The sequence below is a fragment of the Salvelinus fontinalis genome, chromosome 24 (assembly GCF_029448725.1).
Source record: "Salvelinus fontinalis isolate EN_2023a chromosome 24, ASM2944872v1, whole genome shotgun sequence".
Taxonomy (NCBI): Eukaryota; Metazoa; Chordata; class Actinopteri; order Salmoniformes; family Salmonidae; genus Salvelinus; species Salvelinus fontinalis.
Genome location: NC_074688.1, coordinates 39,638,522 through 39,653,898, shown reverse-complemented (window position 1 = coordinate 39,653,898; position 15,377 = coordinate 39,638,522). Strand labels below are relative to the sequence as shown.

Here is a 15,377-nt window from a genome sequence, read left to right as displayed (position 1 = left end):
GACTGGAGTTTAGTAGAGAGACTGGAGCTGGACTGACTGGAGTTTAGTAGAGAGACTGGAGCTGGACTGACTGGAGTTTAGTAGAGAGACTGGAGCTGGACTGACTGGAGTTTAGTAGAGAGACTGGAGCTGGACTGACTGGAGTTTAGTAGAGAGACTGGAGCTGGACTGACTGGAGTTTAGTAGAGAGACTGGAGCTGGACTGACTGGAGTTTAGTAGAGAGACTGGAGCTGGACTGACTGGAGTTTAGTAGAGAGACTGGAGCTGGACTGACTGGAGTTTAGCAGAGAGACTGGAGCTGGACTGACTGGAGTTTAGTAGAGAGACCGGAGCTGGACTGACTGGAGTTTAGTAGAGAGACCGGAGCTGGACTGACTGGAGTTTAGTAGAGAGACTGGAGCTGGACTGACTGGAGTTTAGTAGAGAGACTGGAGCTGGACTGACTGGAGTTTAGTAGAGAGACTGGAGCTGGACTGACTGGAGTTTAGTAGAGAGACTGGAGCTGGACTAACTGGAGTTTAGTAGAGAGACTGGAGCTGGACTGACTGGAGCTTAGCAGAGAGACTGGAGCTGGACTGACTGGAGTTTAGTAGAGAGACTGGAGCTGGACTGACTGGAGTTTAGTAGAGCGACTGGAGCTGGACTGACTGGAGTTTAGTAGAGAGACTGGAGCTGGACTGACTGGAGTTTAGTAGAGAGACTGCAGCTGGACTGACTGGAGTTTAGTAGAGAGACTGGAGCTGGACTGACTGGAGTTTAGTAGAGAGACTGCAGCTGGACTGACTGGAGTTTAGTAGAGAGACCGGAGCTGGACTGACTGGAGTTTAGTAGAGAGACCGGAGCTGGACTGACTGGAGTTTAGTAGAGAGACCGGAGCTGGACTGACTGGAGTTTAGTAGAGAGACTGGAGCTGGACTGACTGGAGTTTAGTAGAGAGACTGGAGCTGGACTGACTGGAGTTTAGTAGAGAGACCGGAGCTGGACTGACTGGAGTTTAGTAGAGAGACCGGAGCTGGACTGACTGGAGTTTTGTAGAGAGACCGGAGCTGGACTGACTGGTGTTTAGCAGAGAGACCGGAGCTGGACTGACTGGAGTTTAGCAGAGAGACCGGAGCTGGACTGACTGGAGTTTAGTAGAGAGACTGGAGCTGGACTGACTGGAGTTTAGCAGAGAGACTGGAGCTGGACTGACTGGAGTTTAGTAGAGAGACTGGAGCTGGACTGACTGGAGTTTAGTAGAGCGACTGGAGCTGGACTGACTGGAGTTTAGTAGAGAGACTGCAGCTGGACTGACTGGAGTTTAGTAGAGAGACTGGAGCTGGACTGACTGGAGTTTAGTAGAGAGACTGCAGCTGGACTGACTGGAGTTTAGTAGAGAGACTGCAGCTGGACTGACTGGAGTTTAGTAGAGAGACTGCAGCTGGACTGACTGGAGTTTAGTAGAGAGACTGGAGCTGGACTGACTGGAGTTTAGTAGAGAGACTGGAGCTGGACTGACTGGAGTTTAGTAGAGAGACTGCAGCTGGACTGACTGGAGTTTAGTAGAGAGACTGGAGCTGGACTGACTGGAGTTTAGCAGAGAGACTGGAGCTGGACTGACTGGAGTTTAGTAGAGAGACCGGAGCTGGACTGACTGGAGTTTAGCAGAGAGACTGGAGCTGGACTGACTGGAGTTTAGCAGAGAGACTGGAGCTGGACTGACTGGAGTTTAGCAGAGAGACTGGACCAGTAACAGCAGAGCTCAACCCAGTTCATTTCAGATCAAGTCCCGATAACATCAGATAAACCCCACACACACACACACACACACACACACACACACACACACACACACACACACACACACACACACACACACACACACACACACACACACACACACACACACACAGAGGAACTGTACAGTATATTCTCACTCATAGTCAGAGAGTAATGTCCGTCTCCGCCTGCCAGTCGGTCCGTCCGTCTCCGCCTGCCAGTCGGTCCGTCCGTCTCCGCCTGCCAGTTGGTCTGTCTCTGTTTGTCCCCCCCAACCCCTCTTTTTACGCTGCTGCTACTCTCTGTTTATCATATATGCATATTCACTTTAACTATATTTAACTATACACTTTAACCATTCATGTACATACTACCTCAATTGGGCCGACCAACCGGTGCTCCCGCACATTGGCTAACCGGGCTATCTGCATTGTGTCCCGCCACCCACCACACACCAACCCCTATTTTATGCTACTGCTACTCTCTGTTCATCATATATGCATAGTCACTTCAACATGTACATACTACCTCAATCAGCCTGACTACCCGGTGTCTGTATGTAGCCTCGCTACTTTTACAGCCTCGCTACCTTATATAGCCTGTCTTTTTACTGTTGTTTTATTTCTTAACTTACCTATTGTTCACCTAACACATTTTTTGGACTATTGGTTAGAGCCTGTAAATAAGCATTTCACTGTAAGGTCTACACCTGTTGTATTCAGCATTTCACTGTAAGGTCTACTACACCTGTTGTATTCAGCATTTCACTGTAAGGTCTACTACACCTGTTGTATTCAGTACACGTGACAAATAAACTTTGATTTGGTTTATAGTAGCTCCATTCCACTCTACAGACCGGGGTGGGAAAGTTCACTGTGGCAACACATACTCACAGCCCCAACAGATACAGGTAGTCTATAGGCCCACACACACACAGCCCCAACAGAAACAGGTAGTCTATAGGCCCACACACACACACACAGCCCCAACAGATACAGGTAGTCTATAGGCCCACACACACACAGCCCCAACAGATACAGGTAGTCTATAGGCCCACACACACACACACAGCCCCAACAGATACAGGTAGTCTATAGGCCCACACACACACACACACACAGCCCCAACAGATACAGGTAGTCTATAGGCCCACACACACAGCCCCAACAGATACAGGTAGACTACAGGCCCACACACACACACACAGCCCCAACAGATACAGGTAGTCTATAGGCCCACACACACACACACAGCCCCAACAGATACAGGTAGTCTACAGGGATATATGCACGTCTATACACACACAAACACAGGTAGAGAAAAGCATGAATGAGGGCTTCCTGTGCACAATATGGACTGTTTTATACATGTAAAGTAGTCTCTCTCTCCCTCCAAGATGAGTGTTTCAGCCTCTGTTCTGGTCTACAATAACACAGAGTGAAGGACGAGATACAGGACTGGATAAATGGGGGTGAGGAGAGAGAGAAGACTGGGGTGACGAGAGAGGGATGAAGGGGAACGAGGGGGTTAGTGTGTGAATCGTGGGAACAAGCCAATTCAACAACGGGTTTACTGCTAGGCAACCAGTGTCACAATGCGTAGCAACCACTGTAACAATGGCTGGTTGCCGGGGACTCTCTACTCCAGATCATTCCCTGGGCGACTACAGTGAGTGAGGGGCAAAATGCTCACACACACACACACACACACACACACACACACACACACACACACACACACACACACACACACACACACACACACACACACACACACACACACACACACACACACACACACACACACACACACACAAGACAAAGCAAGATACACAAAGACATCACTATTATTAAGTCATTACATTACAGCAGGGGTCCTGACCCACGCTCTTAGAGGGGGAATCTGGGGGCTTTCCAAACAGACACAGACACACACACACACTACAAGCAGGCAGGCAGGCAGGCAGGCAGGCAGGCAGGCAGGCAGGCAGGCAGGCAGGCAGGCAGGCAGGCAGGCAGGCAGGCCTCTGAAGAGACACTCAGGGAGAGGGGGAGCCAGGTTAATGCAGCTGACTGGGCAGCATGAGTCATGGCATGTGGTGGCTAGCATATAGCCTGGAAAAGCCCTCCAGTCAGTCACACATGACACTGGATACAGACAGACCGAGTCTGCAAGGCATTCTAGTTGTTATGGATACGTTTAGCCAAGATAGGTATTTGACTCAGAGTAGTTGAAGTTAATGGTATGTTTATGCTAGGATCTGTAGAGAATGTGATTAGAAAGGGAGGTTAACCTAAACAGATAGAGGAATGAGGGAGATCTGGCCTTGCGTGTGTGTATGTGTATGTGTATGTATGTGTGTGTGTGTGTGTGTGTGTGTGTGTGTGTGTGTGTGTGTGTGTGTGTGTGTGTGTGTGTGTGTGTGTGTGTGTGTGTGTGTGTGTGGTGTACGCCTGTATGTAAGCACTCCCCATTCGCTGACAAAGGAAGTGAACACGTCCTTTTTATGAAGGCCAGTGAAAAGCAGGCGTCTTTGTGCGAGTGAGTTATATAATCAAACAGAGAGAGAGACATAGAGACAAGGAGACAGAGAGACAGAGAGACAGGGAGACAGAGAGAACGCATACATATCAACCAGCCTAACACTACTAGAATCGGAAGTCAAATGTCTACTGTTTGTTGATGATCTGGTGCTTCTGTCCCCAACCAAGGAGGGCCTACAGCAGCACCTAGATCTTCTGCACAGATTCTGCCAGACCTGGGCCCTGACAGTAAATCTCAGTAAGACAAAAATAATGGTGTTCCAAAAAAGGTCCAGTTGCCAGGACCACAAATACAAATTCCATCTGGACACCGTTGCCCTAGAGCACACAAAAAAACGATACATACCTCAGCCTAAACAACAGCGCCACAGGTAACTTCCACAAAGCTGTGAACGATCTGAGAGACAAGGCATGAGGGGCCTTCTAGACCATCAAAAGGAACATAACATTCGACATACCAATTAGGATCTGGCTAAAAAAACTTGAAATCAGGTATAGAACCCATTGCCCTTCATGGTTGTGATGTCTGGGGTACGCTCACCAACCAATAACTCACAAAATGGGACAAACACCAAATTGAGACTCTGCATGCAGAATTCTACAAAAAAATCCTCTGTGTACAACGTAGAATAACAAATAATGCATTCAGAGCAGAATTAGGCCGATACCCGCTAATTATCAAAATCCAGAAAAGAGCCGTTAAATTCTACAACCACCTAAAAGGAAGCGATTCCCATTCCGGTTGGAACGTTATTGAATATTTATGATAACAACATCCTGAAGTTTGATTCTCTACTGAGTTTGACAAGTTTATTCGACCAGTAATATAACTTTTTGAAGTTGTCGTCCGACGTTCGCCTGGACCTGCGCGAGCGTTTGGACATGTGCACTAAACGTGCTAGCAAAAGTAGCTACTTGGACATAATTAATGGACATTATCGAACAAAACAACAATTTATTGTGGAACTAGGATTCCTGGGAGTGCATTCTGATGAAGATCATCAAAGGTAAGGGAATATTTATGATGTAATTTCGTATTTCTGTTGACTCCAACATGGCAGAGAAATGTTTTTTTTATATCTGAGCGCCATCTCAGATTATTGCATGGTGTGCTTTTTCCGTAAAGTCTTTTTGAAATCTGACACAGCGGTTGCATTAAGAACAAGTGTATCTTTAATTCTATGTAAAACATGTATCTTTCATCAAAGTTTATGATGAGTATTTCTGTTATTTGATGTGGCTCTCTGCAAATTCTACGGATATTTTGGAGGCATTTCTGAACATGGCGCCAATGTAAACTGAGATTTGTGGATATAAATATGCACATTATCGAACAAAACATTCATGTATTGTGTAACATGATGTCCTATGAGTGTCATCTGATGAAGATCATCAAAGGTTAGTGATTCATTTTCTCTCTATTTCTGCTTTTTGTGACTCCTATCTTTGGCTGGGAAAATGTACTGACCTAACATAATCGTTTGGTGTGCTTTCGCCGTAAATCGTTTTTGAAATCAGACATGTTGGCTGGATTCACAACATGTGTAGCTTTAATTTGGTGTCTTTCATGTGTGATTTCATGAAAGATTAATTTTTATAGTATTTTATTTGAATTTGGCGCGCTGCATTTTTACTGGCTTTTGGCCAAGTGGGACGTTAGCGTCCCACCTATCCCAGAGAAGTTAACTGTGCCACTCGAGCTCACTGCATCTCAGTGCAAGAGACGTCACTACAGTACCTGGTTCGAATCCAGGCTGCCTCACATCTGGCCGTGATTGGGAGTCCCATCAGGCGGCACAGAATTGGCACAACGTCGTCCAGGTTTGGCCAGGGGTAGGCCGTCATTGTAAATAAGATTTTATTCTTAACTGACTTGCCTAGTTAAAAAAAGGGTAAATAAAATGTTTTTTTCCCCTCTTTATTTGCACATCATTACAACACTGTATGTAGACATAATGACATTTGAAATGTCTCTATTATTTAGGAATTTTTACTGTTGATTATTATTATCTAGTTTCACTTTCTTTGGCAATGTAAACATATGTTTCCCATGCCAATAAAGCCCTTGAAATGAAATGAGAGCGAGAGATAGAGAGCGCGAGAGAGAGAAATCTGAGTTGTTGACCAATAGTATTACTGTAAAATGAACCTCCGATCTGACATCAGACAATCAGGATGTAACCTCTATCTCAGAGGTGAGACAATGGGGGCTGGAGAGACAACACCGAGGAAATGATTGCATACAGTTGATACGTCCCGTCGGGGGCTGCTCTACAACTGTGACTGACCCAAAATGAAGGAAAGCTTTGACAGACCAGTGGAGGCTGCTGGGTGGAGAACGACTCATAATACATGGCTAGAACAGAGAGAATGGAATGTTATCAAACTCATGGAAACCATGGAAACCATGTGTTTGATACCATTCAACAATTTCTGCTCCAGCCATTAGCACGAGCCCGTCCTCCCCAATTAAGGTGCCACCAACCTCCTGTGGTACAGACTCAGTGAGCATAGCCTTGCTATTAAGAAAGGCCACCATAGCCTGTCTTCTCTTGAGAGCCAGGTCTGCCTATGTGCACACTGCCCACAAAATGAGGTGGAAACTGAGCTGCACTTCCTAACCTCCTGCTCAATGTATGACCATATTAGAGACACATATTTCCCTCAGATTACACAGATCCACAAAGAATTTGAAAAAAAACAAACCCGATTTTGATAAACTCCCATATCTACTGGGTGAAATACCACAGTGTGCCATCACAGCAGCAAGATTTGTGACCTGTTGCCACAAGAAAAGGTCAACCAGTGAAGAACAAACACCATTGTAAATACATCCTATATTTATGTTTATTTATTTTCTCTTTTGTACTTTAACTATTTGCACATCATTACAACACTGTAAATAGACATAATATGACATTTGAAATGTCTATATTTTTTTGGAACTTTTGTGAGTAATATTTACTGATCACTTTTTACTGTTGATTTCACTGTTGTTTATTACCTATTTCACTTGCTTAGGCAATGTAAACATATGTTTCCCATGACAATAAAGCCTCTTGAATTGAGAGAAAGTTCACAAATAAAAATGACTTAAAAGATGACTGGACTTCAGTAGTGGAATGTATAAGTGTCTATAAATCTAAACCAGGAAGTCTGCATCTACTTCCATTCCTCTGTTACACTTGGAACTCAACTGACTGCATTCTCCATTACCATACACAGGAAGAGCCCCCAGCTACTATCTTCAATTATAGAATGGGTCTGGGTGATGTAAAACTATTGCCCAAAATAGGCTGCTACATCATTGGGAAACGATTCCCTATATAGCCAGTGTTTGCTGAGGGGAAAATGATTCCATTAGAGGCAGAAATCTGTAAGGCCAAGCTCAGATGTTTTCTACCTACTGTAGGTGAGGTATTTGGCTAAACATTAACCCTGAGGACTTAGAAAACAGAGTAGAGCGGGGTAATGAGGAGCGGTGGCTGGAAACGCTGATACCAGGGGACTTTGATCAGTGTGTGAGAGTGGGTCTTAGAGAGAGAGAAAAGTGGGCTCTATAAACTCAGAGTAGAGCGGGTCAATGAAATGCTGTGAGGAGCGGTGGCTGGAAACGCTGATACCAGGGGACTTTGATCAGTGTGCGTGTGTGAGAGAGAGCGAGAGAGAGCGAGAGCGAGAGCGAGAGAAAAGTGGGCTCTATAAACTCAGAGTAGACTTTGATCTGAGTGACTTGTGCGCGCGCACACACACACACACACACACTAAACACACAATCAAGGCATTGTGGGATTGAATACGCCCATCCCATTACATGTATTCACTGAGGGACATACAGTTAAAGTCGGAAGTTTATATACACCTTAGCCAAATACATTTAAACTTAGTTTTTCAGCATTCCTGACATTTAATCCAAGTAAAAAATCCCTGTCGTAGGTCAGTTAGGATCACCACTTTATTTTAAGAAAAATAGTAGAGAGAATTATTTATTTCAGCTTTTATTTATTTCATCACATTCCCAGTGGGTCAGAAGTTTACATACACTCAATTAGTATTTGGTAGCATTGCCTTTAAATTGTTGAACTTGGGTCAAACGTTTCGGGTAGCCTTCCACAAGCTTCCCACAATAAGCTGGGTGAATTTTGGCCCATTCCTCCTGACAGAGCTGGTATAACTGAGTCAGGTTTGTAGGCCTCGTTGCTCGCACACACTTTTTCAGTTCTGCCCACAGATTTTCTATAGGATTGAGGTCAGGGCTTTGTGATGGCCACTCCAATACCTTGACTTATTTTGCCACAACTTTGGAAGTATGCTTGGGATCATTTTCCATTTGGAAGACCCATTTGCAACCAAGCTTTAACTTCCTGACTGATGTCTTGACATGTTGCTTCAAAATATCCACATAATTTTCTTTCCTCATGATGCTATGTATTTTGTGAAGTGCACCAGTCCCTCCTGCAGCAAAGCATCCCCACAACATGATGCTGCCACCCCCGTGCTTCACGTTTGGGATAGTGTTCTTCGGCTTGCAAGCTTCCCCCTTTTTCCTCCAAACAAAACGTTGGTCATTATGGTCAAACAGTTGTATTTTTGTTTCATCAGACCAGAGGACATTTCGTCCCCATGTGCAGTTGCAAACCATAGTCTGGATTTTTTTATGGCGGTTTTGGAGCAGTTGCTTCTTCCTTGCTGAGTTGCCATTCAGGTTATGTACCTGTTTCCTCCACCATCTTCATAAGGTTCTTTGCTGTTGTTCTGGGATTGATTTGCACTTTTCTCACCAAAGTACGTTCATCTCTAGGAGACAGAATGCATATCCTTCCTGAGCGGTATGACGGCTGCGTGGTCCCATGGTGTTTATACTTGCATATTATTGTTTGTACAGATGAACGTGGTACCTTCAGGCATTTTGAAATTACTCCCAAGGATGAACCAGACTTGTGGAGGTCTTAAATTCGTTTTGTTGAGGTCTTGGTTGATATCTTTTGATTTTCCCATGATGTCAAGCAAAGAGGCACTGAGTTTGAAGGTAGGCCTTTAAATACATCCACAGGTACACCTCCAATTTACTTATCAGAAGCTTCTAAAGCCATGACATAATTTTCTGGAATTTTCCAAACTGTTTAAAGGCACAGTCAACTTAATGTATGTAAACTTCTGACCCACTGGAATTGTGATACAGTGAATTATAAGTTAAATAATCTGTCTGTAAACAATTGTTGTAAAAATTACTTGTCATGCACAAAGTAGATGTCCTAACCGACTTGCCAAAACTACAATTTGTTAACAAGAAATGTGTGGAGCGGTTGAAAAACGAGTTTTAATGACTCCAACCTAAGTGTATGTAAACCCCCCCCCCCCCCCCCCCTTAAAAGATTTAGATGCACTATTGTAAAGTGGCTGTTCCACTGGATATCATAAGGTGAATGCACCAATTTGTAAGTCGCTCTGGATAAGAGCGTCTGCTAAATGACTTAAATGTAAATGTAAACTTCTGACTTCAACTGTATATATAGAAACCTCTTCCTGATGGAACACACACTCATAGGGCACCTCATCTTCCTGATGGAACACACACATGCCTACACACTCACAGGGCACCTCATCTTCCTGATGGAACACACACATACCTACACACTCACAGAGCACCTCATCTTCCTGATGGAACACACACATGCCTACACACTCACAGGGCACCTCATCTTTGACCCAACTGACAGAAGTATGAAGTGAATAGGAAACAATGTAGAAAAGAGACAGATCGTGAAGGACCCAGCTAGTAGCCAGCTCAGAGAGAGAGAGAGAGGACCCAGCTAGTACCCAGCTAGTACCCAGCTCAGAGAGAGAGCGAGAGAGAGAGAGAGCGAGAGAGCGAGAGAGCGAGAGAGCGAGAGAGCGAGAGAGCGAGAGAGAGAGAGAGAGAGAGAGGACCCAGCTAGTACCCAGCTCAGAGAGAGAGAGAGAGAGAGAGAGAGAGAGAGAGAGGATCCAGATAGGACCCAGCTCAGAGAGAGAGAGAGAGAGAGAGAGAGGATCCAGATAGGACCCAGCTCAGACAAAGAGAGGGGACCCAAGTCAGAGAGAGGAGGACACAGATAGGACCCAGCACGGAGAGAGTGATAGAAAGAAACACACAGATACAAAGGTCAAGGGTCGCACACTAGAAGGTGACACTTACATTAGCTCCACCCCCAGGACCATGGGCACCTTGTCTCCGGAGTGGTTGCTACGGAAACGCAGGCGGAAGAGGTGGCTGGCACCAGGCTGCCGTGATGTCATCATTCCAGAGGTGCTTCTGACGGGTGATAGGTTGACATCCTCGGCCTGGCAGGGTCCCACCCAAATTTGGCCCCTCAGAGCGTAGTCTATCACTGTGTAGCTGTCCTCACTGAGAGACAGAGAGCGAGAGGGAGAATGAGAGAGAGAGCGAGAGGGAGAATGAGAGAGAGAGCGAGAGGGAGAATGAGAGAGAGAGCGAGAGGGAGAATGAGAGAGAGAGCGAGAGGGAGAACGAGAGAGAGAGCGAGAGGGAGAATGAGAGACAGAGAGCGAGAGGGAGAATGAGAGACAGAGAGCGAAAGGGAGAGTGTCATCTGTTGGCAGACTGAAGTTGTAGGGCCATCACAGCAGCAAGATGTGTGACCTGTTCCCACAAGAAAAGGGTAACCAGTGGAGAACAAACACAATTATAAATATATATTTATCTGTTTATTTCAACGATTTGCACACTGTTATAACAGTGTACATAGCCAATAATGTCATATTTTAAATGTCTATATTACTATTTATTTTATTTTAATGTGAGTGTAATGATTACTGGGAGAAAAAAAAGGTTTATTTCCTGTCTATTTATCTTGCTTTGGCAATGTAAACATACGTTTATGTCGCTCTCGAGAGCGAGAGAAGAGAGAAGAGAGAAGAGAGAAGAGAGAAGAGAGAAGAGAGAAGAGAGAAGAGAGAAGAGAGAAGAGAGAAGAGAGAAGAGAGAAGAGAGAAAGAGAGAAAGAGAGAAAGAGAGAGAGAGAGAGAGAGAGAAGAGAGAAAGAGAGAAGAGAGAAGAGAGAAGAGAGAAGAGAGAGAGAGAGAGAGAGAGAAGAATGTCCTGGTGCTAAGTAGGAATCCTGAGATGTTGTATTTAGGATGTATCCCCATTAGTTCCTGCCACTACCCGGGTAGGTAGACTGATGACCTGAACCAGGTATGTATTTATGATGTATCCCCATTAGTTCCTGCCACTACCCGGGTAGGTAGACTGATGACCTGAACCAGGTATGTATTTATGATGTATCCCCATTAGTTCCTGCCACTACCCTGGTAGGTAGACTGATGACCTGAACCAGGTATGTATTTATGATGTATCCCCATTAGTTCCTGCCACTACCCTGGTAGGTAGACTGATGACCTGAACCAGGTATGTATTTATGATGTATCCCCATTAGTTCCTGCCACTACCCGGGTAGGTAGACTGATGACCTGAACCAGGTATGTATTTATGATGTATCCCCATTAGTTCCTGCCACTACCCGGGTAGGTAATCTGATGACCTGAACCAGGTATGTATTTATGATGTATCCCCATTAGTTCCTGCCACTACCCTGGTAGGTAGACTGATGACCTGAACCAGGTTGCAGGCACTGGTTACAGTTTAAAAGCTTTTTCTTGAGTGGGCCAGTCAATATTTAAAAACCACCCAGAAAATATACCTCTGTTGATATCACATACATTATCAAGCATTTTACACATTATCAGGTGAGGCAGATGAATCTGTAGCCATATTCCTTTAACAGTATTTAATAATACTGTATCTTCCAACACCCCTGGGATAACGTACATTGTCATTGTCTCAACACAGCCTTATAACGCTGTGAAAGGATCCAAAACCCCAAATTATTTGGGTGGATCCCATCCTCCTTATAATACGAAAATAGTCAAAAGATGTCAGACCCACAGAGCTCAAACAAACAAAGATGGAAGATTAAGCTTGGAAGAGAGAAGACAGAGGGAAAAAAGCAGAAGGAGGGAAGGAAAGGTGAGAGGGAAAAAAAAGAGGAGGGTGAGGGAGAGGAAGATGAGAAGAGGGTGAGTGAGAGGAGGGTGAGGATAGAGAAGAGGAGAAGATGAAGAGGAGGGTGAGGGAAAGGAGATGATGAGGAGAGGAAGAGGGTGAGGGAGAGAAGAGGGGATGAGGAGAGGAAGGGGAGAAGAGAAGAGGGTGAGGGAGAAAAGAGGGTGAGGGAGAGAATAGGGGATGAAGAGGAGAGGAAGTGGAGAAGAGGAGAGGAAGAGGGTGACGAAAGTGAGGGAGAGGAAGGGGAGAAGAGGGTGGGGGAGAAGAGGAGAGGGTGGGGGAGAAGAGGAGAGGCCAGCTGCTGTGTAGTAGTGGTGAATCGTTACACAAGTGTTCCTGTGGGTCAGGGTTTTCCTTAACAGAGAATAAAATCAAATTTTATTTGTCACGTACACATGGTTAGCAAATGTTAATGCGAGTGTAGCGAAATGCTTGTGCTTCTAGTTCCGACCGTGCAGTAATATCTAACAAGTAACCTTACAATTTCACAACTACGTTATACACACACAAGTGTAAAGGAATGAATAAGAATATGTACATATAAATATATGGATGAGTGATGGCCGTGCGGCAAGATGCAGTAGATGGTATAGAGTACAGTATATACATATGAGATGAGTAATGTAGGGTATGTAGTGTCACTCAGCAATGCATCTCTCCAAAACAATTGTTTAATTTGTTACATTCTTACATTTTATGTCATTTAGCAGATCCTCTGATCTGGAGCGACTTACAGTTGTTTGTTAATCAACAATACACATCGGTAGATGGGCAGGTGAACCGCACATCAGAACCATCTCCTCTCCAGGTCAAACAGCAGTAGAATCACCCTGGCTAGACGAGGCTATGAGGATAGGTAGTCCAAGAGGGACCGGCCAGTAGCATGGAGTCCAGGGTTAACGTTGGCTATGCTCCCCCTGTCAAGCTCTACTGTTGACCTAATGTACCGTGACCTAGCTTCCAATTAGTCTAGCCAGTGCTTTTATTTCTGTTCATGCAGAGAAAGAGAAATAGAAAGAGAGAGAGAAAGAGAGAGAGAAAGAGAGAAACCGATAGAGAGAAAAAGAGAGAGAGAGAGAGAAACCGATAGAGAGAGAGAAAGCGAGAGAGAAAGAGAGAAACCGATAGAGAGAGAAAGAGAGAGAGGTATAGGTACCACAGCAGAACCGATTCCACACAAACCACACACCTACACGTATCCAATACCCAAATAGTCAGAGTTCTGGAAACCATTCCGCTGGAGCTGCTGTGGATCAAATTCCCAGAAACAAAAAGGTTTCAGTCATGTACAGAAAGAGAGAGAACAATCCGTCTCAGACACAGCTGGAGATGGAAAAAAAGAGATTTGGCGAAATGAGAAGCACACCCACGAATGAACGAGAGCCATCTGGTTTCCAGGAAGTCATTCTTTATTGATGGCGGGCAGAATGTTCCTGAAATGTTTTTTTTTTCCCGGGTGAAAAGCTTTCGTTCTGATCCTGCTGACAATGTGCAGATCCATAGGCTTAGTAGAGATACACAGACCCATAGGCTTAGTAGAGATACACAGACACATGTACAGACACACACCAAATACACACAGATTGTGAGCACACCAATAGAGACAGGTTTGTATTTTCGGCCAGGCCATTACACCTGCTAACATACACCTGCGCTAAAGGTTCCTCTGCTTCTTCCAGTAGTTGACGTCACAGTTGAACTGACTGAAGTGGTTCGTTTTCATTACTAAGAGCTGTCATGAGTCCCTCTACTAAATCAACCAGAGAGCCTGCCAGGCTCATTCCCCAGAAACGGGCCCAGATCTTATGAGAAAGTGAAAGATAAAAATAAGAAGACACACCCTGTTACTGGAGCCACGTGGCTACACTTCCACTGTCACCATGTTGGGACAGGGTGCTGAGGTGTGTTCTGGGAAACGGCCCACACTCCAAAGTCACACTTGACTCATACCAGAGAGACAATTCATGAACAACAGAGTTTCCCGCCCATAACTCTGTCGCAATGACCTACAGAGAATCTGAGCTTGCCATGGTCATATTGACCATACCTAAACTTTCCTTCATCATCATCACCACCACCCTCCACTATCTGTGGAATTGGCAGCGATTGGCTAGCGAAAATGTGCAGTTCACTGTGATTGGCTAGCGAGACTGTAGGAGTTAGCTGTGATTGGTTATTGAGACTGGAGTTGACTGTGATTGGCTAGTGAGACTGTGGACCCACCTCTTCTTCTTGGTGAGGATGAGGACGTCGTTGAAGAGGAAGAAGTAGACCTGCTGCCGTGACGTCTTCTTAGAGAAGATGCCGTTCTCCTCCACGAAGGCGGTGAGCTCCCCTCTCTTCACCATCCACCTAGAGGACGACACCAGTGGGAAGGGCTGGGGGGGAGAGGGACACAAAGACAATCAATATCAAGGCATACAAATGGAATGTGCTCCAGACATTCCAGTGTGTGTGTGTGTGTGTGTGTGTGTGTGTGTGTGTGTGTGTGTGTGTGTGTGTGTGTGTGTGAACAGCTGGCTATGACGGCAGAATGTATGTTCACAGCCCTGCAGACATCTGTTAGGCCCATATGTGCCAACAGCACTTTCCCACATCACTACAACAAATGTGCCTGTCTGACAAAGTGTGTCCACAAATGTGTGTATGAGAACCTGTTTATACACACATGCACATATATACAGTGTCAGTCAAAGGTTGACACACCTACTCATTCAAGGGTTTTTCTTTATTTGTACTATTTTCTACATTGTACACGAATAGTGAAGACATCAAAACTATGAAATAACACATGGAATTATGTAGTAACCAAGAAAAAGTGTTCAACAAATCAAAATATGTTTTAGATTTGCCTTGATGACAGCTTTGCACACTCTTGGCATTGTCTCAACCAGCTTCACCTGGAATGATTTCCCAACAGTCTTGAAGGAGTTCCCACGTATGCTGAGCCATTGTTGGCTGTTTTTCCCTCACTCTGCGGTCCGACTCATCCCAAACCATCTCAATT

The 15,377-nt window shown here is 45.1% G+C and overlaps 1 protein-coding gene across 2 annotated transcripts in view; it reads right to left on the bottom strand.

Annotated features, from left to right (window-relative positions):
• Positions 1 to 15,377, bottom strand: part of LOC129822416 (rho guanine nucleotide exchange factor 26-like) — a 97,233-nt gene that overhangs the window by 18,549 nt on the left and 63,307 nt on the right. For both annotated transcript variants that reach the window (XM_055880685.1, XM_055880684.1), the window contains exons 11-12: positions 14,594 to 14,748; positions 10,481 to 10,690 (exon numbers count right to left, since the gene is read on the bottom strand). In XM_055880685.1, the coding sequence (XP_055736660.1) occupies positions 10,481 to 10,690; positions 14,594 to 14,748 (365 nt within the window). The remainder of the gene's footprint in view (positions 1 to 10,480; positions 10,691 to 14,593; positions 14,749 to 15,377) is intronic.